At 42.8% G+C, this 25,931-nt stretch overlaps 1 protein-coding gene across 1 annotated transcript in view; it reads left to right on the top strand.

Annotated features, from left to right (window-relative positions):
- SKAP2 (src kinase associated phosphoprotein 2) overlaps nucleotides 1-25,931 on the top strand; it is a 324,806-nt gene that overhangs the window by 46,956 nt on the left and 251,919 nt on the right. The window contains exon 3 of the mRNA XM_069729895.1: nucleotides 5,228-5,253. Coding sequence (XP_069585996.1) covers nucleotides 5,228-5,253 — 26 coding nt within the window. The remainder of the gene's footprint in view (nucleotides 1-5,227; nucleotides 5,254-25,931) is intronic.

Below are 25,931 nucleotides of genomic sequence, written 5' to 3'. Positions count from 1 at the left end.
TTTGACTGTAAGTAAGTCGTTAGTAATTTTGGTCAGGGCAGTCTCAGTGGAATGGTAGGGACAGAAGCCAGATTGTAGGTTGTCGAAGAGAGAGTTGGATGCAAAGTGAGAGGAAAGTTCAGCATGGACATGCTGCGCAAGGAGTTTGGAAGCAAATGGGTGCAAAGATATGGGGCGATAGCTGGACATAGCGCTTGAGTCAAGGGATGGCTTTTTGAGGATAGGTGTGATTGTGGCATGTTTGAAGGCACAAGGGAAGGTACCAGAAGTTAGGAAGATTGAAGAGATGGGTTTGGGATGGGATTATTGTGGTGGTGAGGTTGGTGAGGAGGTGGGATGGGATGGGGTCAAGTGCACAAGTGGTGAGGTGTGATTTGGAGAGAAGATGAGCAAGCTCCCCTTCAGAGATTTTGGAGAGTGAAGTTATGGGGTTTGGGCATTGGTCTGGCATACAAAGGGGTTGTGGTGGTTGGACTACAAAGACTTGCCTTGTTTGGTCTATCTTAGTTTTGAAGTGCGTGGCAAAGTCCTCGGCAACGTTTAGGGAACTCAGAGGGGCAGTGGTGGGCGGAGGAGGGAGTTAAAAGTGCTCAACAACTGTTTGGGGTTGTGGCATAAGCAAGATACGAGGGTTGTGAAGTAGGTCTGTTTAGCAGAGGTGAGAGCTGATTTGAATGCCAGTGTTGCTTGTTTGAGTGCAGTGAAATCATCTTGTGAATGTGTTTTCTTCCAATGCTGTTTTGCAATTCTGGATACTTGCCGAAGCTTTTTAGTGATGTTATTGTGCCAGGGTTGTCTATTGGTTTGTCGCACTCTGCTATGCATGACAGGGGCGACCGTGTCAATAGCTGATGCAAGAGTGGCATTGTAGAAAGCAGTGGCAGTGTCTGTGTCGTGGAGTGAGGATATAGAGGACAGTGGTGGGATAGAGACAGAGAGTGTGTTGGTGTCTAGGTGTGCGAGGTTCCTGCGTGGGTGTGCATGGTGCTGGACATGGGTGACAGGTGAGGAGGACAGTGATGAGAAAGTGAGTAGATGGTGGTCAGATAGAGGGAGAGGGGAGGTTGTGAAGTTAGATAAGGAGCATAAACGGGTGAACACCAGGTCTAATGTGTGTCCGTCTGTGTGGGTGTCTGAGGAGGACCACTGAGTAAGTCCAAAGGATGAAGTAAGGGACAGGAGTTTGGAGGCTGCTGACTGGTGGGTGTCAATGGGGATGTTGAAGTCACCCATGATGATGGTGGGAATATCAGCAGAGAGAAAGTGAAGGAGCCAGGTGGAGAATTGGTCAATAAAGGCAGTGGTCGGGCCCGGAGGTCGGTATATGATGGCCATTTGGAGGTTGTAGGGTGAGAAAATGCAGACAGAGTGGACTTCAAAAGAGGGGAGGATAAGGGAGGGTAGAGGTGGGATTGGGTTAAAGGTACAGTTGGAAAAAAGGAGAAGGCCCACTCCTCCACCATGTTTGTTGCCAGGGCGAGGAGTGTGGGTGAAGTGGAGGCCTCCGTAACATAGTGCAGCAGGGGAGGCTGTGTCAGGATTGGTGTTTCCATAGTGAGATTAATTGAGAGCTACTACTTTGACTTAAGATATGTCTAAAACCAACTGCAGCTGCCCTTCACTCACTGACTGTACTGGCAACATGTTCATAATTCATACATTGATAAATTATTATACATTCATATACTAATCGTGACATACTCCCTAGGGTATTTAATATTTACATAAAGTCCACAATAGATGTGATAGCTACATTTTATTATTGTGTACTACTACTAACCAATTATTGCCCTTCAACAACTTGGCGCCTTTTTCCTCAAAAAGCCTCATTCTAGATACTCTGAAAGCGTTTTACATCCCCTTTATGCTACTATATGAGAACAGAAATGGACATTGCACTTTAGACCTCTTCCAAGATGGTGCCAGTGACTTCACACTTCACCATGCATGCATGAATGCACAATACACACTTTTCTTGATATCTTGACATGTGCAGTAGGTTATTTAGGATTGACAGTGTTTTTTATTACAAATATTGACACTGTTACTTTATATAATAGGGTGAGTCTTCTGTTTTTACTCAGGGGAGATTTAAAAAAATTGCACTGTCCCTGCCCTCATATGGGAATTGCACACTGCTGTGTGATATGATGTCCCAGATAGAAGGGGGGAGCAGTGAGGAGCAGCTCCTGTCCAACTGAATTACAAGTGTTCTAAAGATAAGTAAACTGCACTGACCATCTCATCTTTATAGTTTATGAGGGCAGGGACACTACAAGACTTTATCTCCTTGGAGTACACCATGGATGAATGTTATTTTCATCTGCTATTCATCTGAACAATTAAGCACTGCGACTTTACATGTATACCATGATACTGCTGCCAGTGTGTCTGGGATGTGGCTACAGACAGCACGGCCATTCAATCTGGTTTAGGGGTTTGCTGAAGCTGTCAGTACTTTGATTGACAGCTTGGCCTTCCAATCTGGTACAGAGGAGTGCTGAGCTGTCAGTGTGTTGTTTGCCAGCTCAACTATCCAATCTGAGACAGTGAGGCATTGGCTGTATCATGTGTTCATTATTCCAGTTAATTGCCATGCTTCTTAACTGAGCTGTGTCTCCCAGAACTCTGCCAGACATACATTCAGCCTCTGAGGTTTGTGCTGTGCTCTCTGTGCCTTTAGTTCTGTATGCTTCATCTGTTGACCTTGGACTTCGTTATGACCAGCCACCTGTTTAACCCCTTCAGCTATGATCCGTTATCCTCCCAGTACTCTGACTTTGGAACGTTACCTGACTACGCTTTTGTCTCTTCCTTCTGTTTATGACGTACCCTCCTGGCTTCTGACCTTGGACTCCTTGACCACTCTGATTAATGGCTTGGCCATGAGAAGTGACTAGCATCACAACTACATTTTTTCACTTATTTGCAATCTTATGAATGTTCACTTGACTTTATTCCTGTACTGTATACTTTACAACAATTCTATAATTGAACTTTATATGTATTTCTTCTAATCATGTACAATTGTACTCTTGATCACTTTGTCTATAAATATACAGTATGTCTAAAGCAATTTGTCATTGAAACCAAATAAAAAGGGAAAATGTTGAATCTTTGCATTGTGTGTTTGGGGACTTGAGAAACAAAATTGTTGAAAAATATCAACAATCTCAAGGCTACACGTTCATCGACAGAGATCTTGATGTTCATTTGTCCATGTTGTGCAACACAATCAAGAAGATTACAACCCATGACACTGTAGCTAATCTCCCAGGACGACAGAGAAAAATTGATGAAAGGTTGATAAGCAGCCGAAATCAAGTTCCAAAGAAGTTCAAGCTGTCCTGCAGGCTCAGGGCGCATCAGTGTCAGCATGAACTATCCATTGACATTTGAATGAAATGAAACGCTTCAGCAGGAGACCCCGGAGGACCTCACTGCTTACGCTGAGGTATAAAAAAAGCTCGACTTCAGTTTCCAAAAGTGTATGTGAGTAAGCCAAAATCCTTCTGAGAAAGTGTCTTGTGGACAAATGAGACCAAGATAGAGCTTTTTGGTGAAGCACATAATTCTACTGTTCACAGAAAACGGAATGAGGAATCAAAGAAAAGAACAGAGTACCTACAGTCAAATATGGTGGAGTTTCAAAAATGTTTTCTATTTTTTTTTTCTGCCTCTGGCACTGGATGCCCTGACTGTGTGCAAGTCATCATGAAATCTGAAGATTACTAAAGGTTTTCGGGTAGCAATGTAATGCCCAGTGTCAGAAAGCTGGGTTTGCGTCCTAGGTCATGGGTCTTCCAGCAGGACAATGACCCCAAACATACTTCAAGGAGCACTCAGGAATGGATGGAAACAAAGCACTGGAGAGTTATGAAGTGGGCAGCAATGAGTCCAGATCTAAATCCCAATGAGCACCTGTGGAGAGATCTTATAATTGCTGTTGGGAGAAGGCACCCTTCAAATACGAGAGACCTGGAGCAGTTTGCAAAAGAAGAGTGGGCCAAAATTCCAGCTAACAGATGTAATAAAGTTGTTGATGGTTGTAGAAAGCGTTAGATTGCAGTTATTAATTCAAAGGGCATGCAACCTAATATTAAGTCGAGGGTGCCAACAATTTTGACCAGCTCATTTTTTCGGTTTTGTGTGAAATGATGTCCAATTCGACTATCCTATCTATCTATCTATCTATCTATCTATCTATCTATCTATCTATCTATCTATCTATCTATCTATCCATCCTTCCTAAGGGTACCGTCACACAGTGCAATTTTGATCGCTACGACGGCACGATTCGTGACGTTCGAGCGATATAGTTACGAGATCGCAGTGTCTGACACGCTCCTGCGATCAGGGACCCCGCTGAGAATCGTACGTCGTAGCAGATCGTTTGAAACTTTCTTTCGTCGTCTAGTGTCCCGCTGTGGCGGCATGATTGCATGGTGTAACATATATCGTATACGATGTGCGCATAGTAACCAACGGCTTCTACATCGCACATACGTCATGAAATTATCGCTCCAGCGTCGTAGATTGCAAAGTGTGACAGCAGTCTACGACGCTGGAGCGATATTGTTACGACGCTGGAGCGTCACGGATCGTACCGTCGTAGCGATGAAAATTGCACTGTGTGACGGTACCCTAACTCCATACCCTCCAGTAGTAAAATAATAAAGCAGGTAGTACTCCAAAGGTAGCAATGAAAAGAGGAGGATATTGTCATTGATCCATAGCCAAGGGATGTTTTGGTTCTCTAATTATGTTTTTTTCGAGCCTTAATATCTGGATATTTGGTTTCTTTTCTATTTTATATGTGCTACCATTTCCCCAAACCATTCTAGCATTGGCTTTTATTATACTAATTCACTTCTACACAATTCGGGCCATTGATAATTGTTAATTTAAAGGCAATAAAACGAGTATAAGTAGAAATTTGGTAATTATATTTGGATGATATGTTTGTTAGAGATCAACCAATTTACATAGTTTGGAATGACTATATAACACTAAAATGCTTATGAATCCTGACTAATGGCACAAACGACACTGTTAACGTCAGCCGTGATGACACCTCTAGGGCGAAAGTTCTGCATTTTATTATCTATTTGCTATAATTATAGCCAGGCATATTATCTCAAATTACATAATGGATTTATTTTTCTAATTAACAGAAGTATGGCCTGATAATATGATTATCCTAACATAAATTTTCTTTCTTTTTCAGCTACCCACAGGAATTCCATGATAAAGGTAATGTTTGGTGACCCACTGTCCCCTTACAGTGTATAGTACAGCTACAGACATGAAAATTCAGGTTCTGGAGCAAACATGCAGAATTGAGGATCACAGCACACCCTGCTGGTAGAGAATTGCACTGCAACTGAAAGTCAGCTCTTTTTTTTTTTCAAGGAACTTTTCTTGCATAATCATTAACCATTCATGTACTAGTCCAGTTTCACGGTTGAAGATTATTTATCTGTGCTAGATAAAATTATGGACATCCAAAAGTAAATTCATGCAATGAATACATAATTCTAATCTCTTAGACTATACCGTATCACCATGTTTTTTCCGGTCTTAAAGCCATTAGCTGAAACTAAATGCAAAAAAAATTGCAAATGTGGCAAATAAGAATTGCAGTCTAATCAACATTTTTAATTAATTTTTTATCTATATACATCTAGTCAGGCAGAAAAGCTTCAGAAATGTTGCCTAAAACTTTTACCCATGCTGTCATTGGGACTGGTTTTATACTGGTTATCAAAAGTTTCCTTCGACTTTCCTATATGCAGGAAAATATTTATATTAATTTTTTCGACAAGATCATACCTGAATATTTGTGGATATTCTGACTATTAGTAAATTATAGCCAGATGTTTGTGTCTCTGGTCAGATTTACATGTCTTGCTTCACATCAGCCTCATCATTATAAAAATAATTTTATTTATTTTTTACTAATCCTATTGGTGCTCTACCATTTGCCCCATCCAATATACAATACATCCATAAAAAGGTCACATCAAGCTGCAACAATTGGTCATCTGAGGTCAAGTGACAACGTCACTCTGGAGGACACATCACTAAGTATCCATATAACTAGTGTAGGACTGTAGGAGCACAGTAAGATAAGTGTATAGAAAAGTTTAAAGGGAATTTAAAGATCCGATCCCGATATGTAGGAGGTGTAATAATAGTAATATTGGGAAATACCTCTAATTACAAATATAGTATAGTTCTTCTGATTAGCTATGTTGCTTACCCCATGTGCAGGGCATTGCAGTAGTTAAGTATTCAAGCTTTCAACACTAACAACAAACAAACTGTTACTGTATGAGTGATCATAACCATGGATAATGCACATAATGTAAGCAGCGTATTTCCTGACAATAGTCTGTTTTTCTTGTGCATAAAAGCACTGTCTGAATATACCCTTAAAAGGGTACTCCCATCTCCAAAATCCTATCCCAATATGTAGTAGATTTAATAATAACAATAATAATAATAATATCAAAGGAATTCAGACATCAGTCTTAAAGAGGTGTTCACATTGGATAGGGACCCATCAAACTTATGGGATCACCTTGACGTTGGTTGATGGGCAGACATTAGTTGGTGAAATTTTGTGCAAAGCATCTCATTCATTTTTTCCTAATATTCACTAGCCGTTTTGCTATTCGTATTTCATATATTTCACATTGACATGCTTTAACACGATAGAGTGCAACCTTTGTTTGTATATTGCATATGGAGCTAGCTGCTCCTGGTATGCACCTATTCAGACTAGTTTGGATGTGCACCTAGCCTAAAAAGGCTGGGAAACAAGCGTCAAATGACTTCAATATTGTCGATCGCGCTCATTTAGCTGTCTGAACTCAGTGCTTGTAAATACAACAGAAATGGTTCTGTGCAATGGTGCAATATGTGAGCATTTGGGGCCCACTTTAAATTTACACTTTAAACTTTTACCCAGGGCCCCACTTTATCTAAAACCGGCCCTGCCCAAAGTAGTAATACACTTAAAAAAAACAAGCCCTTGAACAATTTTATCAACAAAAAAATAAAAAAGTTAGAAGTCTTGGAAGGTGAGAAGAAAACTTCAAAAGCAGATAGGAACCTTCTGGAATTCTGTCACCCAAAGTCCTCCACAAACCTAGAGCCGGCCCTGCAATAATCTAATGATGCAATAAATATACTGTACAGCTCCTAAATAATGCTTCCAGATACTGACATCAATAAGTAGGGCACTCTAGCTGACCTCTTTAAAGGGACCTCCGATGTAACCTGAAAGAGAAGAAAAACAAGTTAGGTTATAGTCACCCAGGGGCGGTCTGGCTGCGGCACCTCCCATCTTCATACAATGACGTCCTCTTCTTTGCTTCCTGTCGGGCCTCTCTGACCTTTCCTGGCGCCTGCGCACTGCAGTACTTTGCTCTGTCCTCAACAGGGCAAATCAGTACGTCTGAGCAGGAGCCGTGGCAGGAAGCAAAGAAGTGGACGTCATCGTATGAAGATGGGAGGCGCTGGACCGGACCGCGATGCCCATCGGACCGGACCGCCCCTGGGTGAGTATTATCTAACTTGTTTTTCTTCTCTTTCAGGTTACATCGGCAGCTTATCTACAGCATTACAGAATGCTGTAGATAAACCCCTGATGGAGGTGGCCGCAGCTTATAGGCCAAAAATGGGGTGACAGTTTCCCTTTAACCCCTTCCCGACCCATGACGCCACGTAGGCGTCATGAAAGTCGGTGCCATTCCGACCCATGACGCCTATGTGGCGTCATGGAAAGATCGCGTCCCTGCAGATCGGGTGAAAGGGTTAACTCCCATTTCACCCGATCTGCAGGGCCAGGGGGAGTGGTAGTTTAGCCCAGGGGGGGTTGCTTCACCCCACCGTGGCTACGATCGCTCTGATTGGCTGTTGAAAGTGAAACTGCCAATCAGAGCGATTTGTAATATTTCACCTATTATAACGGGTGAAATATTACAATCCAGCCATGGCCGATGCTGCAATATCATCGGCCATGGCTGGAAATACTAATGTGCCCCCACCCCACCGATCGCCCCCCCAGCCCTCCGATCTGCCCGATACACTGCCCCGCTCCCCTCCATCCTCCTGTCCGCTCCCCCCCGTGCTCTTGTCCGCTCACCCCCGTGCTCCAATCACCCCCCCGTGCTCCAATCACCCCCCCTGCACTCTGATCCACCCCCCCGTGCTCCGTTCCACCCCCGTGCTCCGTTCCACCCCCCGTGCTCCGTTCCACCCGCCCCATGCTCCGTTCCACCCCTCCCGCGTTCCGATCCACCCCCCGTGCTCCGATCCCCCCCCCCCCCCGTGCTCCACCCCACCCCATCATACTTACCGATCCTGCCGGGGTCCGTCCGTCTTCTCCCTGGGCGCCGCCATCTTCCAAAATGGCGGGCGCATGCGCAGTGCGCCAGCCGAATCTGCCGGCCGCCAGATTCGTTCAAAGTGCATTTTGATCACTGAGATATAATCTATCCCAGTGATCAAAATAAAAAAAATAATAAATGACCCCCCCTGTTGTGATAGGCAATTCAGTAACACAATGTACATAGCGATCAGAGAACATACAGTGATCTGACAATAACCCAAAATAATAGAACGAGCTCTGAGACGTGGGAACTCTGCAGACCGCAATTCCTGATCCTCTCCAAACACAACTAGAGGCAGCCGTGGATTGCGCCTGACGCTCCCTATGCAACTCGGCACAGCCTGAGAAACTAACTAGCCTGAAGATAGAAAAATAAGCCTACCTTGCCTCAGAGAAATACCCCAAAGGAAAAGGCAGCCCCCCACATATAATGACTGTGAGTAAGATGAAAAGACAAACGTAGGGATGAAATAGATTCAGCAAAGTGAGGCCCGATATTCTAGACAGAACGAGGATAGGAAAGATAACTTTGCAGTCTACACAAAACCCTAAAGAAAACCACGCAAAGGGGGCAAAAAGACCCTCCGTACCGAACTAACGGCACGGAGGTACACCCCTTGCGTCCCAGAGCTTCCAGCAAAACAAAAAGACAAGCTGGACAGAAAAAATAGCAACAAATAGCAAAGAAACACTTAGCTATGCAGTGCAGCAGGCCACAGGAATGATCCAGAGATACACAAGTCCAACACTGGAACATTGACAGGAAGCATGGATCAAAGCATTAGGTGGAGTTAAGTAGAGAAGCAGCTAACGAGCTCACCAGATCACCTGAGGGAGGAAACTCAGAAGCTGCAGTACCACTTTCCTCCACAAACGGAAGCTCCCAGAGAGAATCAGCTGAAGTACCACTTGTGACCACAGGAGTGAACTCTGCCACAGAATTCACAACACCCCCCCCCCCTTTTGTCACCCCCATAGGTAGGGACAATAAAAAAATAAAGATTTTTTTTTTTCCACTAATGTTTGGTTAGGGTTAGGGGTAGGGTTAGGGGTAGGGTTAGGGCTAGGGTTAGGGCTAGGGTTAGGGTTAGGGTTTCGGTATGTGCACACGTATTCTGGTCCTCTGCGGATTTTTCCGCTGCGGATTTGATAAATCCGCAGTGCTAAACCGCTGCGGATTTATCACGGATTTACCGCATTTTTTCTGCGCCTTTCACTGCGGTTTTACAACTGCGATTTTCTATTGGAGCAGTTGTAAAACCGCTGCGGAATCCGCAGAAAGAAGTGACATGCTGCGGAATGTAAACCGCTGCATTTCCGTGCAGTTTTTCTGCAGCATGTGTACAGCGATTTTTGTTTCCCATAGGTTTACATTGAACTGTAAACTCATGGGAAACTGCTGCGGATCCGCAGCGTTTTCCGCAGCGTGTGCACATACCTTTTGAATTAGGCTATGTGCACACGGTGCGGATTTGTCTGAGGATCCGCAGCGGATTGGCCGCTGCGGATTCGCAGCAGTGTTCCATCAGGTTTACAGTGCCATGTAAACCTATGGAAAACCAAATCCGCTGTGCCCATGGTGCGGAAAATACCGCGCGGAAACGCTGCGTTGTATTTTCCGCAGCATGTCAATTCTTTGTGCGGATTCCGCAGCGTTTTACACCTGTTCCTCAATAGGAATCCGCAGGTGAAATCCGCACAAAAAACACTGGAAATCCGCGGAAAATCCACAGGTAAAATGCAGTGCCTTTTACCCACGGATTTTTCAAAAATGATGCTGAAAAATCTCACACGAATCCGCAACGTGGGCACATAGCCTTAGGGTTAGGGTTGTGGTTAGGGTTGTGATTAGGGTTATGGCTACAGTTGGGATTAGGGTTGTGGTTAGGGTTGTGATTAGGGTTATGGCTACAGTTGGGATTAGAGTTAGGGGTGTGTTGGGGTTAGTGTTGGAGGTAGAATTGAGGGGTTTCCACTGTTTAGGCACATCAGGGGTCTCCAAACGCAACATGGCGCCACCATTGATTCCAGCCAATCTTGTATTCAAAAAGTCAAATGGTGCTCCCTCACTTCCGAGCCCCGACGTGTGCCCAAACAGTAGTTTACCCCCACATATGGGGTACCAGCATACTCAGGATAAACTGCGCAACAATTACTGGGATCGAATTTCTCCTGTTACCCTTGGGAAAATAAAAAAATGCTTGCTAAAACATCATTTTTGAGGAAAGAAAAATTATTTTTTATTTTCACGGCTCTGCGTTGTAAACGTCTGTGAAGCACTTGGGGGTTCAAAGTGCTCACCACATATCTAGATAAGTTCCTTGGGGGGTCTAGTTTCTAAAATAGGGTCACTTGTGGGGGGTTTCTACTGTTTAGGCACACCAGGGGCTCTGCAAACGCAACGTGACGCCCGCAGACCATTCCATCAAAGTCTGCATTTCAAAAGTCACTACTTCCCTTCTGAGCCCCGACGTGTGCCCAAACAGTGGTTTACCCCCACACATGGGGTATCAGCGTACTCAGGAGAAACTGGACAACAACTTTTGGAGTCCAATTTCTCCTGTAACCCTTGGGAAAATAAAAAAATCTGGGCTAAATAATTATTTTTGAGGAAAGAAAACGCATTTATTATTTTCACGGCTCTGCATTATAAACTTCTGTGAAGCACTTGGGGGTTCAAAGTGCTCACCACACATCTAGATAAGTTCCTTTCGGGGTCTAGTTTCCAAAATGGGGTCAATTGTGGGGGGTTTCTACTGTTTAGCCACATCAGGGGCTCTGCAAACGCAACGTGACGCCCGCAGAGCATTCCATCAAAGTCTGCATTTCAAAACGTCACTACTTCACTTCCGAGCACCGGCGTGTGCCCAAACAGTGGTTTACCCCCACATATGGGGTATCAGCGTACTCAGGAGAAACTGGACAACAACTTTTGGGGTGAAATTTCTCCTGTTACCCTTGGGAAAATAAAAAATTGCAGGCTAAAAAATCATTTTTGAGAAAATAATTTTTATTTTTTATTTTCATGGCTCGGCGTTATAAACTTCTGTGAAGCACTTGGGGGTTCAAAGTCCTCAACACACATCTAGATAAGTTCCTTTCGGGGTCTTGTTTCCAAAATGGGGTCACTTGTGGGGGGTTTCTACTGTTTAGCCACATCAGGGGCTCTGCAAACGCAACGTGACGCCCACAGAGCATTCCATCAAAGTCTGCATTTCAAAACATCACTACTTCACTTCCGAGCCCCGGCATGTGCCCAAACAGTGGTTTACCCCCACATGTGGGGTATCAGCATACTCAGGAGAAACTGGACAACAACTTTTGGGGTCAAATTTCTCCTGTTACCCTTGGGAAAATAAAAAATTGCAGGCTAAAAGATCATTTTTGAGAAAATAATTTTTTATTTTTTTTTCATGGCTCTGCGTTATAAACTTCTGTGAAGCACTTGGGGGTTCAAAGTCCTCACCACACATCTAGATTAGTTCCTTTGGGGGTCTAGTTTCCAAAATGGGGTCATTTGTGGGGGATCTCCAATGTTTAGGCATACAGGGGCTCTCCAAACGTGACATGGTGTCCGCTAATGATTGGAGCTAATTTTCCATTTAAAAAGCCAAATGGCGTGCCTTCCCTTCCGAGCCCTGCCGTGCGCCCAAACAGTGGTTTACCCCCACATATGGGGTATCAGCGTACTCAGGACAAACTGGACAAGAACATTTGGGGTCCAATTTCTCCTATTACCCTTGGCAAAATAGGAAATTCCAGGCTAAAAAAATCATTTTTGAGGAAAGAAAAAATATTTGTTATTTTCATGGCTCTGCGTTATAAACTTCTGTGAAGCACCTGGGGGTTTAAAGTGCTCAATATGCATCTAGATAAGTTCCTTGGGGCGTCTAGTTTCCAAAATGGGGTCACTTGTGGGGGAGCTCCAATATTTAGGCACACGGGGGCTCTCCAAACGTGACATGGTGTCCGCTAAAGAGTGGAGCCAATTTTTCATTCAAAAAGTCAAATGGCACTCCTTCCCTTCCAAGCCCTGCCGTGCGCCCAAACAGTGGTTTACCCCAACATATGACGTATCAGTGTACTCAGGACAAATTGGACAACAACTTTCGTGGTTCAGTTTCTCCTTTTACCATTGGGAAAATAAAAAAATTGTTGCTAAAAGATAATTTTTGTGACTAAAAAGTTAAATGTTCATTTTTTCCTTCCATGTTGCTTCTGCTGCTGTGAAGTACCTGAAGGGTTAATAAACTTCTTGAATGTGGTTTTGAGTACCTTGAGGGGTGCATTTTTTAGAATGGTGTCACTTTTGGGTATTTTCAGCCATATAGACCCCTCAAACTGACTTCAAATGTGAGGTGGTCCCTATGTAAATTTCGTTGTAAAAATGAGAAATCGCTGGTCAAATTTTAACCCTTATAACTTCCTAGCAAAAAAAAATTTTGTTTCCAAAATTATGCTGATGCAAAGTATACATGTGGGAAATGTTATTTATTAACTATTTTGTGTCACATAACTCTCTGGTTTAACAGAATAAAAATTCAAAATGTAAAAAATTGCGAAATTTTCAAAATTTTCGCCAAATTTCCATTTTTATCACAAATGAACGCAGAATTTATTGACCTAAATTTACCACTAACATGAAGCCCAATATGTCACGAAAAAAACAATCTCAGAACCGCTAGGATCCGTTGAAGCGTTCCTGAGTTATTACCTCATAAAGGGACACTGGTCAGAATTGCAAAAAACGGCAAGGTCTTTAAGGTCAAAATAGGCTGGGTCATGAAGGGGTTAAAGCTGTCCTTCAATAGGTTTGGGCAGGAAAATAAGGAAGCAAAAACAGAGAATACAGAGAGAGAAAAGAGGGACTATCTGATTTCACTAAAAACTTTCCCGATCATCCTATGGAGTAAATCTACAATTTTTGGCTACTGTTTGCTGCATCATTTACCTTCTATGTCCCCGAGTTGGTTCCTTGGTTTTCAGGAACATTATAGTCCTATTTGTGAAGAATGGGCAAGTAAGAACACTGAGGCTCCAAGAGCTCGTCAGTGGTGATAGTGCCTTCCCCACCCGACAGTGGTCTCAGTGTTCAGCACTGAAGTGAGGCATTAGTGCACCTTGACACCAAGGTAATGTGAAACAGACCCATAGTCCTAGTGTTTTATGCATTTAAAGGGAAGCTATCATTGGAAAATCACATATTGTTTAACCCCTTAGTGACAGAGCCAATTTGGTACTTAATGACCAGGCCAATTTTTGCAATTCTGACCACTGTCACTTTATGAGGTTATAACTCTGGAACGCTTCAACGGATCCCGCTGATTCTGAGATTGCTTTTTTCGTGACATATTGTACTTCATGTTAGTGGTAACATTTCTTCGATATTACTTGCGATTATTTATGAAAAAAACGGAAATATGGCGAAAATTTTTAAAATTTTGCAATTTTCAAACTTTGTATTTTTATGCCCTTAAATCAGAGAGATATGTCATAAAAAATAGTTAATAAATAACATTTCCCACATGTCTACTTTACATCAGCACAATTTTGGAAACAAATTTTTTTTTTGTTAGGGAGTTATAAGGGTTAAAAGTTGACCAGCAATTTCTCATTTTTACAACACCATTTCTTTTTAGGGACCACATCACATTTGAAGTCATTTTGAGGGGTCTATATGATAGAAAATAATGAAGTGTGACACCATTCTAAAAACTACACCCCTCAAGGTTCTCAAAACCACATTCAAGAAGTTTATTAACCCTTTACGTGCTTCACAGGAACTGAAACAATGTGGAAGGAAAAAATGAACATTTAACTTTTTTTTGCAAACATCTTAATTCAGAACCATTTTTTTTATTTTCACAAGTGTAAAAACAGAAATGTAACCATAAATTTTGTTATGCAATTTCTCCTGAATACGCCAATACCCCATATGTGGGGGTAAACCACTGTTAGGGCGCACCGCAGAACTTAGAAGTGAAGGAGCGCCGTTTGACTTTTTCAATGCAGAATTGGCTGGAATTGAGATCGGACACCATGTCACATTTAGAGAGCCCCTGATGTACCTAAACAGTGGAAACTCCCCACAAGTGACACCATTTTGGAAACTAGACCCCTTAAGGAACTTATATAGATGTGTGGTGAGCACTTTGAACCCCCAAGTGCTTCACAGAAGTTTATAACGTAGAGCCGTGAAAATAAAAAATCGCATTTGTTTACACAAAAATGATCTTTTTGCCCACAAATTCTTATTTTCACAAGGGTAACAGGAGAAATTAGACCACAAAAGTTGTTGTGCAATTTCTCCTGAGTACGCTGATACCCAATATGTGGGGGTAAACAACTGTTAGGGCGCAGCGCAGAGCTTGGAAGAGAAGGAGTGCCGTTTTACTTTTTCAATGTAGAATTGGCTGGAATTGAGATTGGACGCCATGTCGCGTTTGGAGAGCCCCTGATGTGCCTAAACAGTGGAAACCCCCCACAAGTGACACCATTTTGGAAACTAGACCCCTTAAGGAACTTATCTAGATGTGTGGCGAGCACTTTGAACCCCCATGTGCTTCACAGAAGTTTATAACGTAGAGCCGTGAAAAAAAAAAATTGCATTTTTTCTACAAAAATGATCTTTTTGCCCACAAATTTTTATTTTCACAAGGGTAACAGGAGAAATTAGACCACAAAAGTTGTTGTGCAATTTCTCCTGAGTACGTCGATACCCAATATGTGGGGGTAAACCACTGTTTGGGCGCACCGCAGAGCTTGGAAGAGAAAGAGTGCCGTTTTACTTTTTCAATGTAGAATTGGCTGGAATTGAGATCGGACGCCATGTCGCGTTTGGAGAGCCCCTGATGTGCCTAAACAGTAGAAATCCCCCACAAGTGACCCCATTTTGGAAACTAGACCCCCCATGGAACTTATCTAGATGTGTGGTGAGAACCTTGAATGCCCAAGTGCTTCACAGAAGTTTATAATGCAGAGCCGTGAAAATAAAAAATATTTTTTTTTTCCACAAAAAAGATTTTTTAGCCACCAAATTTTTATTTTCAACAAGAGAAACTGGACCCCAAAAGTTGTTGTCCAATTTGTCCTGAGTATGCTGGTACCCCATATGTGGGAGTAAACCACTGTTTGGGCGCACGGCAGAGCTCGGAAGGAAGGAGCGCCGTTTTGGAATGCAGACTTTGATAGAATGGTCTGCGGGTATTATGTTGCGTTTGCAGAGCCCCTGATGTACCTAACCAGTAGAAACCCTCCACAAGTGACCCCATTTTGGAAACTAGACCCCCCAAGGAACTTATCTAGATGTGTGGTGAGAACTTTGAATGCCCAAGTGCTTCACAGAAGTTTAGAATGCAGAGTCGTGAAAATAAAAAATATTTTTTTTTCCACAAAAAAGATATTGTAGCCCCCAAGTTTTTATTTTCACAAGGGTAACAGGAGAAATTGGACTGCAATAGTTGTTGTCCAATTTATCCCGAGTACGCTGATGCACCATATGTGGCGGTAAACCACTGTTTGGGCGCACGGCAGAGCTCGGAAGGGAAGGAGCGCCTTTTTGGAATGCAGACTTTGATAGAATGGTCTGTGGGCATTATGTTGCGATTGCAGAGCCCCTGATGTACCTAAACTGTAGTAACCCCCCACAAGTGACCCCATTTTGGAAACTAGACCCCCCAAGGAACTTATCTAGATGTGTGGTGAGAACTTTGAATGCCCAAGTGCTTCACAGAAGTTTAGAATGCAGAGTCGTGAAAATAAAAAATATTTTTTTTTTCACAAAAAAGATTTTGTAGCCCCCAAGTTTTTATTTTCACAAGGGTAACAAGAGAAATTGGACCCCAGAAGTTGTTGTCCAATTTATCCCGAGTACGCTGATGCCCCATATGTGGGGGTAACCCACTGTTTGGGCGCACGGCAGAGCTCAGAAGGGAGGGAGCACCATTTGACTTTTTGAGTGCAAAATTGGCTGTCGTGTTTGGAGACCCCCTGATGTACCTAAACAGTGGAAACCCCCCAATTCTAGCTCCAACCCTAACCCCAACACACCCCTAACCCTAATCCCAACCTCATCCATAATCCTAATCACTAACCCTAACCATAATCACAACCCTTACCCCAAAACAACCCTAATGTCAACCCTAACCATAACCCTAATCAAAACCCTAAATCCAACACACCCCTAATCCTAATCTCAACCCTAACCTCAAACCTAACCCTAATCCCAATACACCCCTAATCACAACCCTAACCTTAACCCTAATCCCAAACCTAACCCTAATCCCAAGCGTAACCCTAATGCCAACCCTAACCCTAATACGAACCCTAATCCAAACCCTAACCCTAATCCCAGCTCTAACCCTAACTTTAGCCCCAACCCTAGCCCTAACTTTAGCCCCAACCCTAACCCTAGCCCTAGGGCTACTTTCACACTTGCATCGTTTGGCATTCCGTCGCAATCCGTCGTTTTGGACAAGAAACGGATCCTGCAAATGTGCCCGCAGGATGCGTTTTTTGCCCATAGACTTGTATTGCCAACGGATCGTGACGGATGGCCACACGTCGCGTCCGTCGTGCACTGGATCAGTTGTGTTTTGGCGGAGCGTTGGCACAAAAAAACGTTCAATGAAACGTTTTTTTGTACGTCGCATCCGCCATTTCTGACCGCGCATGCGTGGCCGTAACTCCGCCACCTCCTCCCCAGGACATAGATTGGGCAGCGGATGTGTTGAAAAACTACAGCTGCTGCCCACGTTGTGCACAATTTTCACAACGTGCGTCGGTATGTCGGGCCGACGCATTGCGACGGCCCCGTACCGACGTAAGTGTGAAAGAAGCCTAACCCTAAGTTTAGCCCCAACCCTAACCCTAAATTTAGCCCCAACCCTAACCCTAAATTTAGCCCCAACCCTAGCCCTACCCCTAACCTAACCCTACCCCTACCCCTAACCTAACCCTACCCCTAACCCTACCCCTAACCTAACCCTACCCCTAACCCTAACCCTACCCCTAACCCTAACCTAACCCTACCCCTAACCCTACCCCTAACCTAACCCTACCCCTAACCTAACCCTACCCCTAACCCTACCCCTAACCCTACCCCTAACCTAACCCTAACCTAACCCTAACCCTACCCCTAACCCTACCCCTAACCCTACCCATAACCCTACCCCTAACCCTAACCTAACCCTACCCCTAACCCTACCCCTAACCTAACCCTACCCCTAACCCTAACCCTACCCCTAACCCTAACCTAACCCTACCCCTAACCTTAACCTAACCCTACCCCTAACCCTACCCCTAACCCTACCCCTAACCTAACCCTAACCTAACCCTACCCCTAACCCTACCCCTAACCCTACCCCTAACCCTACCCCTAATTTTAGCCCCAACTGCTGTTCTCCTGCCGGCCGGCAGATGGAGACAGATGGCGGGCGCACTGGGCATGCGTCCGCCATGTTCTGCTGCTGGCGGCCAGGAGGAGCAGCAAGAGGATCCAGGGACCTAGGTGAGTATGCTAGGGTCCCCGAATCCCCCTATTTCTCTGTCCTCTGATGTGCGATCACATCAGAGGACAGAGAATTACACTTTACTTTTTTTTTTTTTTTTTTTTTTGCGGTCGCCGGTAAACAGTTAATTACCGGCGATCGCAAAACAGGGGTCGGTAATACCGACCCCAATCGTGCTCTTTGGGGTCTCCGCTACCCCCGGCAGCCGAGACCCCAAAGATTCTCCCGGTGCCGGCCGGCGGGCGCACTGCGCATGCGCCCGCCATTTTGAAGATGGCGGCGCCCACCGGGAGACACGAGGAGCATCGGGGGAGCTAGGTGAGTATTGGGGGGCCTCCTGGGACCCCTTTTCTCTGTCCTCCGATGTGCGATCACATCGGAGGACAGAGAAATTAAAAAGAGATCGCTTTTTTTTTTTTTTTTTTTTTTTGCGATCGCCGGTAAACGGTTAATTACCGGCGATCGCAAATGCGGGGTGGGTTAAAAACCCCCCGAATCATGTTCTCTGGGGTCTCGGCTACCCCCGGCAGCCGAGACCCCGGAGAAAATCGGCCTCTGGGGGGCGCTATGGACTTTTTCCACAGCGCCGTTAATTAACGGCGCTGTGGTTTAAGTACCCTTAGCGGCCGCCGTTAAAAGGCGTATCGGCGGTCGCTAAGGGGTTAAATCAGATTTTTGTGTTACATGTATTTTCTTTTAAGGCTATGTGCACACGTACAGGTTTTTTCGTGTTTTTTTCGCACTAAAAACGCTATAAAAACTCATTAAAAACGCATACATTATTCATTCTATCATTTAGAATGCATTCTGCATGTTCTGTGCACATGGATGCGTTTTTTTCCACGAAAAAAATGCATTGCGGTAAAAAAATGAGCATGTTCATTATTTTTGCGGATTTTCTGCGTTTTTCCCGCAATTCTATGCATTTGGGAAAAAACGCACAAAAAAATGCATCAAAAACATGTCAAAAACGCGTCAAATCGCGGTAAAAAACTCATGCGGATTTCTGGCAGAAATGTCCGGTTTTGTGAGGAAAATTTCTGCAAGAAATCCTGACGTGTGCACATTCCCTCAACGTTGACATTTTGTTTCAGATCATGATCTTTTTAAAAAACAAAATTAGTAATCTTACAATATCCACACTGGACACTGGGTCTTTATAGATTCATTCTGGCTGTTATTTCAGGAAACAGCATATACGCATGCAGCAATGATCAGACTCTGAACCTATCTTTTATACTGAAGCTTCTAATGAACTTTAAAAATGTTATTATGAAAGAAGGGGACAGGATCAGCTGTAACATCACCCACTGTGATTGGTGGATCCTGTGTTATCAGCTGTGAAAATTGCAAAAGTTTTTTTCTTTTTTTCTTTTTATAAAACATTGTACTATAAAAAGAAAACATTGCCCAATTTTAAAAGATATATGTAAAAAACAGATATACTATATAGATAAACTAGTCATTTTCTGATGACACATTCAATTTAATGCTTTAGCTTTTAAGCTAAGTATCACTGCATTGCCACAGAATACAGGATTGACGGTGCGTGCTCCGTCACCAGGCTAAAGTCACATGCGTAGACGAACAGAGTTGATAGTGCTAATAAAGTCAGGGGCCTCTACCCTCAGCATCAATTCTGAATATCTTTGTATGTATCTTTGTTGGGTGTCACGTTCTAGAAGTGTTAATAGACAATTTATTTGTGGTGGCACAACACCCTTACAGTTGTGGCCACAAGTATTGACACCCCTGCAATTCTGTCAGATAATACTCAGTTTCTTCCTGAAAATTATTGCAAACACAAATTCTTTGTTATAATTATCTTCATTTAATTTGTCTTCAAAGAAAAAACACACAAATAATTGTCCTAAAGCCAAATTGGATATAATTCCACACCAAACATAAAAAAGGGGGTGGACAAAAGTATTGACACTGTTCGAAAAATCATGTGATGCTTCCCTAATTTGCGTAATTAACAGCACCTGTAACTTACCTGTGGCACCTAACAGGTGTTGGCAATAACTAAATCACACTTGCAGCCAGTTGACATGGATTAAAGTTGACTCAACCTCTGTCCTGTGTCCTCGTGTGTACCACATTGAGCATGGAGAAAAGAAAGAAGACCAAAGATCTGTCTGAGGACTTGAGAAACCAAATTGTGAGGAAGCATGAGCAATCTCAAGGCTACAAGTCCATCTCCAAAGACCTGAATGTTCCTCTGTCTACCATGCGCAGTGTGATCAAGAAGTTTAAAGCCCATAGCTCTCTAGCTAACCTCCCTAGATGTGGATGGAAAAGAAAAATTGACAAGAGATTTCAACGCAAGATTGTGCAGATGTTGTATAAAGAACCTCGACTAACATCGAAACAAGTTCAAGCTGCCCTGCAGTCCGAGGGTACAACAGTGTCAACCTGTACTATCCGTCGGAGTCTGAATGAAAAGGGACTGTATAATAATAATAATAATAATAATTTTTATTTATATAGCGCCAACATATTCCGCAGCGCTTTACAAATTATAGAGGGGACTTGTACAGACAATAGACATTACAGCATAACAGAAATACAGTTCAAAACAGATACCAAGAGGAGTGAGGGCCCTGCTCGCAAGCTTACAAACTATGAGGAAAAGGGGAGACACGAGAGGTGGATGGTAACAATTGCTATAGTTATTCGGACCGGCCATAGTGTAAGGCTCGGGTGTTCATGTAAAGCTGCATGAACCAGTTAACTGCCTAAGTATGCAGCAGTACAGACACAGAGGGCTATTAACTGCATAAAGTGAATGAGAACATAGTGCGAGGAATCTGTTTTTTTTTTATTTTTTATTTTTTAAATAGGCCACACAGGGATCGTTAGGTTAATGCATTGAGGTGGTAGGCCAGTCTGAACAAATGAGTTTTTAGGGCACGCTTAAAACTGTGGGGATTGGGAATTAATCGTATTAACCTAGGTAGTGCATTCCAAAGAATCGGCGCAGCACGTGTAAAGTCTTGGAGACGGGAGTGGGAGGTTCTGATTATTGAGGATGCTAACCTGAGGTCATCAGCGGAGCGGAGGACTGTATGTTAGGAGACCCAGGAAGACCCCACTTCTTACCTCGATGCATAAAAAAGCCAGGCTGGAGTTTGCTAAAATTTACCTGAGAAAGCCTAAAACGTTTTGGAAGAATGTTCTCTGGTCAGATGAGACAAAAGTGGAGCTTTTTGGGCAAAGGCATCAACATAGAGTTTACAGAAGAAAAAAAGAGGCATTCAAAGAAAAGAACACGCATAATGTAGGGCCCAGTGTGAGAAAGCTGGGTCTCCCTCAGATGTCATGGGTCTTCCAGCAGGACAATGACCCAAAACACACTTCAAAAAGCACTAGAAAATGGTTTGAGAGAAAGCACTGGAAACTTATAAGGTGGCCAGCAACGAGTCCAGACTTGAATCCCATAGAACACCTGTGGAGAGATCTAAAAATGGCAGTTTGGAGAAGGCACCCTTCAAATATCAGGGACCTGGAGCAGTTTGCCAAAGAAGAATGGTCTAAAATTCCAGCAGAGCATTGTAAGAAACTCATTGATGGTTACCGGAAGCAGTTGGTCGCAGTTATTTTGGCTAAAGGTTGTGCAACCAAGTATTAGGCTGAGGGTGCCAATACTTTTGTCTGGCCCATTTTTGGAGTTTTGTGTGAAATGATCAATGTTTTGCTTTTTGCTTCATTCTCTTTTATGTTTTTTTTCATTTAAGACAAATTAAATGAAGATAATAATACCAACGAATTTGTGATTGCAATCATTTTCAGAAAGAAACCGAGTATTATCTGACAGAATTGCAGGGGTGTCAATACATTTGCCCACAACTGTAACTCAGCATTCCCACAAGTCTTACATTTTACAAAGGACAATGCAAGGAATTCACTGGTAATGTTACTTATTGTTAGATATTGCTCCAATATTTTTATTGATTCAATACTTTTGGTGTCATTAATAAAACCTTGTTATAAAAGATAAAACACAGACATGTCCTAAGAGCAAGATGTTCTGTGATTCTGCCAAACCTATATGTATATTCTATGGCTATAGGGTGTGTAGAGTGTATGTAGTTTACTCACAGAGCTTCCACATACAGTATACGGTAATTGTTTAGCCTCATGGACAGTGAATAGGTTTGTAATAAACACACCGGGAAAGGATTTCCTACCACAAGAAGAGTATTGTGTACATGAAATTCTTGTGTAATACACTTCCTCTTTAGTAAGTGATTCTCGGAAGATTCTGTAGTGGAATTTACCCTGGCATATCAATTTAGCATGGCTACTTCTTTTTTTCTATCTATCTATCTACCGTATCTATCTATCTATCTATCTATCTATCTATCTATCTATCTATCTATCTTTACAAATGCCTTCACCTGGAGTAACGACTCAATCTGCAGTTTTTACTTGTATCAAAATAATCTGGTTGTCACAATTCCAGCACTCAGGGTGTCCTATGGACGCTGTGAATGACAGTTCTGCCACCCTATGGGATCGAGGGTTTGCTGAGCTGTCAGGTTTGTGAGTGACAGCTCAACCGCCCAATCTGGGACAGAGGTGTGAGTATTGTGATTGACAGCTCAGCTGTCTATCTGGCTGGGTCTGTGGGATCTCCTCCAGGTGTCATCCATTCTAGATGATTTCGGGGCTATTTAGCAGTCTCACAATGGTCAGACCATTGCGAATTGTAGCTTTGCTCAAGAGGTGTGTGTTTTCTCTGTGCTCTGAGTTGTATTATGACCACTGTTGTCCACGTTGATTTTGCCTTTGACCAACCGTTTAACTTACCCCTATGTCTTGGCCGCTACTTTTCTGATACTCTGACCTCGGACTGTGACCTGACTACCCTTTTGTCTTTTGCCTTTGTCTATTACGAGCCTTCCTGATACTGACTCTGGACTTCTTGAATACACTGCCTCATGGCAAATCCATGAGTGGTGACTAGCATCCCATAGAGTAGCGACTATCATCACAGTGGTAAGGGCGAATGTGCCTTACTGACACTATCTTATGGCACCCACCACCTAGGCCATATGCCTTCTACTCAGTTATTCAACCTCCTTGGCTGTAAGTTATCTTATCCATTGTGGTTTGGCAATTTTGTATATAGCTTTTGACATAACACAGCATTGAACCATTACTGTGACCTTTAGTTCCCATATAGCTTTCAATTAATTTCTAGCTTAATTAATATTTATTCTTTTAGCAGTTAGAATTTTGATTTTCTGATACAGAGCTCCAAATCTCCATATAAAACACATTTTTTCATCTACAGCCCCCACTAGAGGGAGTTTAGCTTACTACATGCTGCAAAACATTGAGCTCAGTATTAGGAAAGGATGCCATAAGCTCTGAGGCTCCCTCTAGTGGTGGGCATATGTCAGAAATCCATGTCTGTGGAGGGGATTTGGAACATTGTATTAGAAAACAAAGCTGTAACCACTTTAAAACAATACATTTGGATGCCACTGTGCATCATTGAAAGCAGAATTTCTATGGTTTTTAAAGGGGTTGTCCAGGTTTGGCATTAACATCTGCAGTCATTCTACGTAACTGCTGACTTGTAGACATGTGAATCTTCACATTGCACACAGCGTATAATGTCAGGATTCTTCGTTGCTGGGAGCAGGAGGTCATATGTCTGCAAGTATGGGATTTGTATACTCCTGGCATAATTTCTGCTAGACCTATACGGTCTCGCTCAATACAAGTGAACTGAGTGAAGCCACGCATGTCACATGACCGCCTGGTATCACCACTGGCACCGGAGAATGCTGACAGCACACGCTATACGTGATGTGAAGGGTCCGCAGACACAAAGAGGTACCGCAGACTGCAAACCCTGGACAACCCCTTTCATGCCTGTGCACCCTTTAGGACTCCCATAGGCCCCCAAAATATATACCACACAATTAGCACTCTAAGAAGGAAACCCTGCAAAGCTCGCGATAGTGTAGTTGTGTATTTTTCACTATATCATCCAACTTTGTTTTAATTTTACAGTACAATATATGATAAATTGAATGGTGTCGTTCAAAAGCACAAAATCTCTCAGCTATGTTGTAAAAAAATTCATATTAATAATAAAAGTTTGGGCTTTTGGAAGACAGGGCGGGAAAAATTAAAGTGCAAAACCTAAAAATGGTCCCGAAGGGATTAATCAACTCAAAATTTTTACTGATAACATTGGAAAGACTACATTATATCCTTTCAATTTTGGACAATTAATTAATTTCTAGGTAACCATGTAGAACTTCCGACTCTAAGCCAATATCCTTTGTTGAGGTCATCCACGCTGTGGTCTCCATCCACTTCCTCCATTGTTAGAAACACTGCTGTGTGTCAGTGCAATTTATCATTTCTAATTTAATGAAAATATATGTATTTCTTCCTGTCATTACAGAAGGAGAAAAATCATTTACAGCTTTACACAACTTTTTAGCTCTATATACACAAGTGGTTGCAAAATTTCAGTTATAGAAAAAAATTTCAGTCTCTTACATGTTTCAGCACTGGCTGTAAAAAATCAGTTGGATTTCTGAATTGTAATTACCGTAGTTCCTGGCATAGATTTAGTGCGTGATCAAAGAATTTAGTAATAGACGCTGATATTTTGCAGCTCCCAGGCATATATTCCAGATGGAGAAGAATTCCAGTTCCACCTGATAACATGAGAGAGTACTGACAGTTCACTCACCTCCCTAGAAGCAGCAGGATAGAGTTCAAGATTTCTAAACTTTGAACCAAAGTGACTAGATCAATTTTCCTAAAAAGAAGCATATCCCACATATGTGCTTCTGCTCTCATTATATTAGGAGACAATACCATCTGGATGGAGCCTAAAGATGCCCGATCCAAAATATTTCACACAGTATGACTTTTGTGAATTTCTGTAAAAAAAAGTTTTAGATCAGGTGATCATGTATAAAGTTTTAAAGAAAACCTGTCAGCAGGATTTTGCTATGTAAACTACAGACAGGGCCATATTAGTGCTGTAATACTCATTACATTGAAACCTGCAGTGAAGAAATCTGTTTTGTAGTTCTTGTGTAATGAGTGTTTAAAGTTTTGCTGTAATCATGTTTGTGCATTGGGGAGGGACAATAGAGCAAGAACATAGGCAGTCTCTTTTCTTGTTGCTCTGACCCCTCCATCTACCTCCTGTTTGAATGAAAGGTCACTGATTTGTCAGTGTCCTGCCTCCTATTTGAAATATCGCACCTGCACGGTACTTCATTTTGTGTCCCAAAAAGTTAGGTCTCCCACATAATGGTGTTGGCGCATGCGCATTCGCACTTAAAGCTCTATACTAATTCTCAATCTGCACATGCACCTCCCACCATGCCCAGAGGATCAATATGGGAACAAGCAGAATAGGAGACCGGGAACAAGCAGAATAGGAGACCGTAAACATTGCACTGATCCTCTGGGCACGGTGGTCTGCGCATGCGCAGATTGAGAATTAATATAGACTCTTAGATGCCACCGTGCATGCATCACCTCCATTTTGTGGGAGGCTGAATGTTTTTTGAGACATAAAATAAAGTACAGTGCAGGTGTGATATTTAAAATAGGAGGCAGGCCACTTACAGATCAGTGACCAGTCATTCAAACAGGAGGCAGAAGGAGGAGCAAGAGCAACAAAAAGGGACTGCACATAGTCCCGCCCTAATGCACGAAGACATGATTACAGAAAAACTTAAAACACTCATTACACAAGAACCACAAAACAGATTTCTTCACCGCATGTATCATTTTAATTAGTATTATATCACTAATATGGCCCTGTCTGTAGTTTACATAGCAAAATTCTGCTGACCAGTTCTCTTTAAGAGTATTTCCAACAGACACAAAGTTTATATTTGGTTTTAAACAATAACCATGATGAAATATTGAAGTGAAAGCTAACATCTCTTGTCAAGCTCCAATTATGATAAAGGGGTCAGGTACTAATGCAATTTGTCAGTAGAATTCCTTCCTTCCTTGTTTCCCTCTCTCTC

The sequence above is a fragment of the Ranitomeya imitator genome, chromosome 6 (assembly GCF_032444005.1).
Source record: "Ranitomeya imitator isolate aRanImi1 chromosome 6, aRanImi1.pri, whole genome shotgun sequence".
NCBI classification, from domain to species: domain Eukaryota; kingdom Metazoa; phylum Chordata; class Amphibia; order Anura; family Dendrobatidae; genus Ranitomeya; species Ranitomeya imitator.
This window is presented reverse-complemented; position numbering and strand designations above follow the sequence as displayed.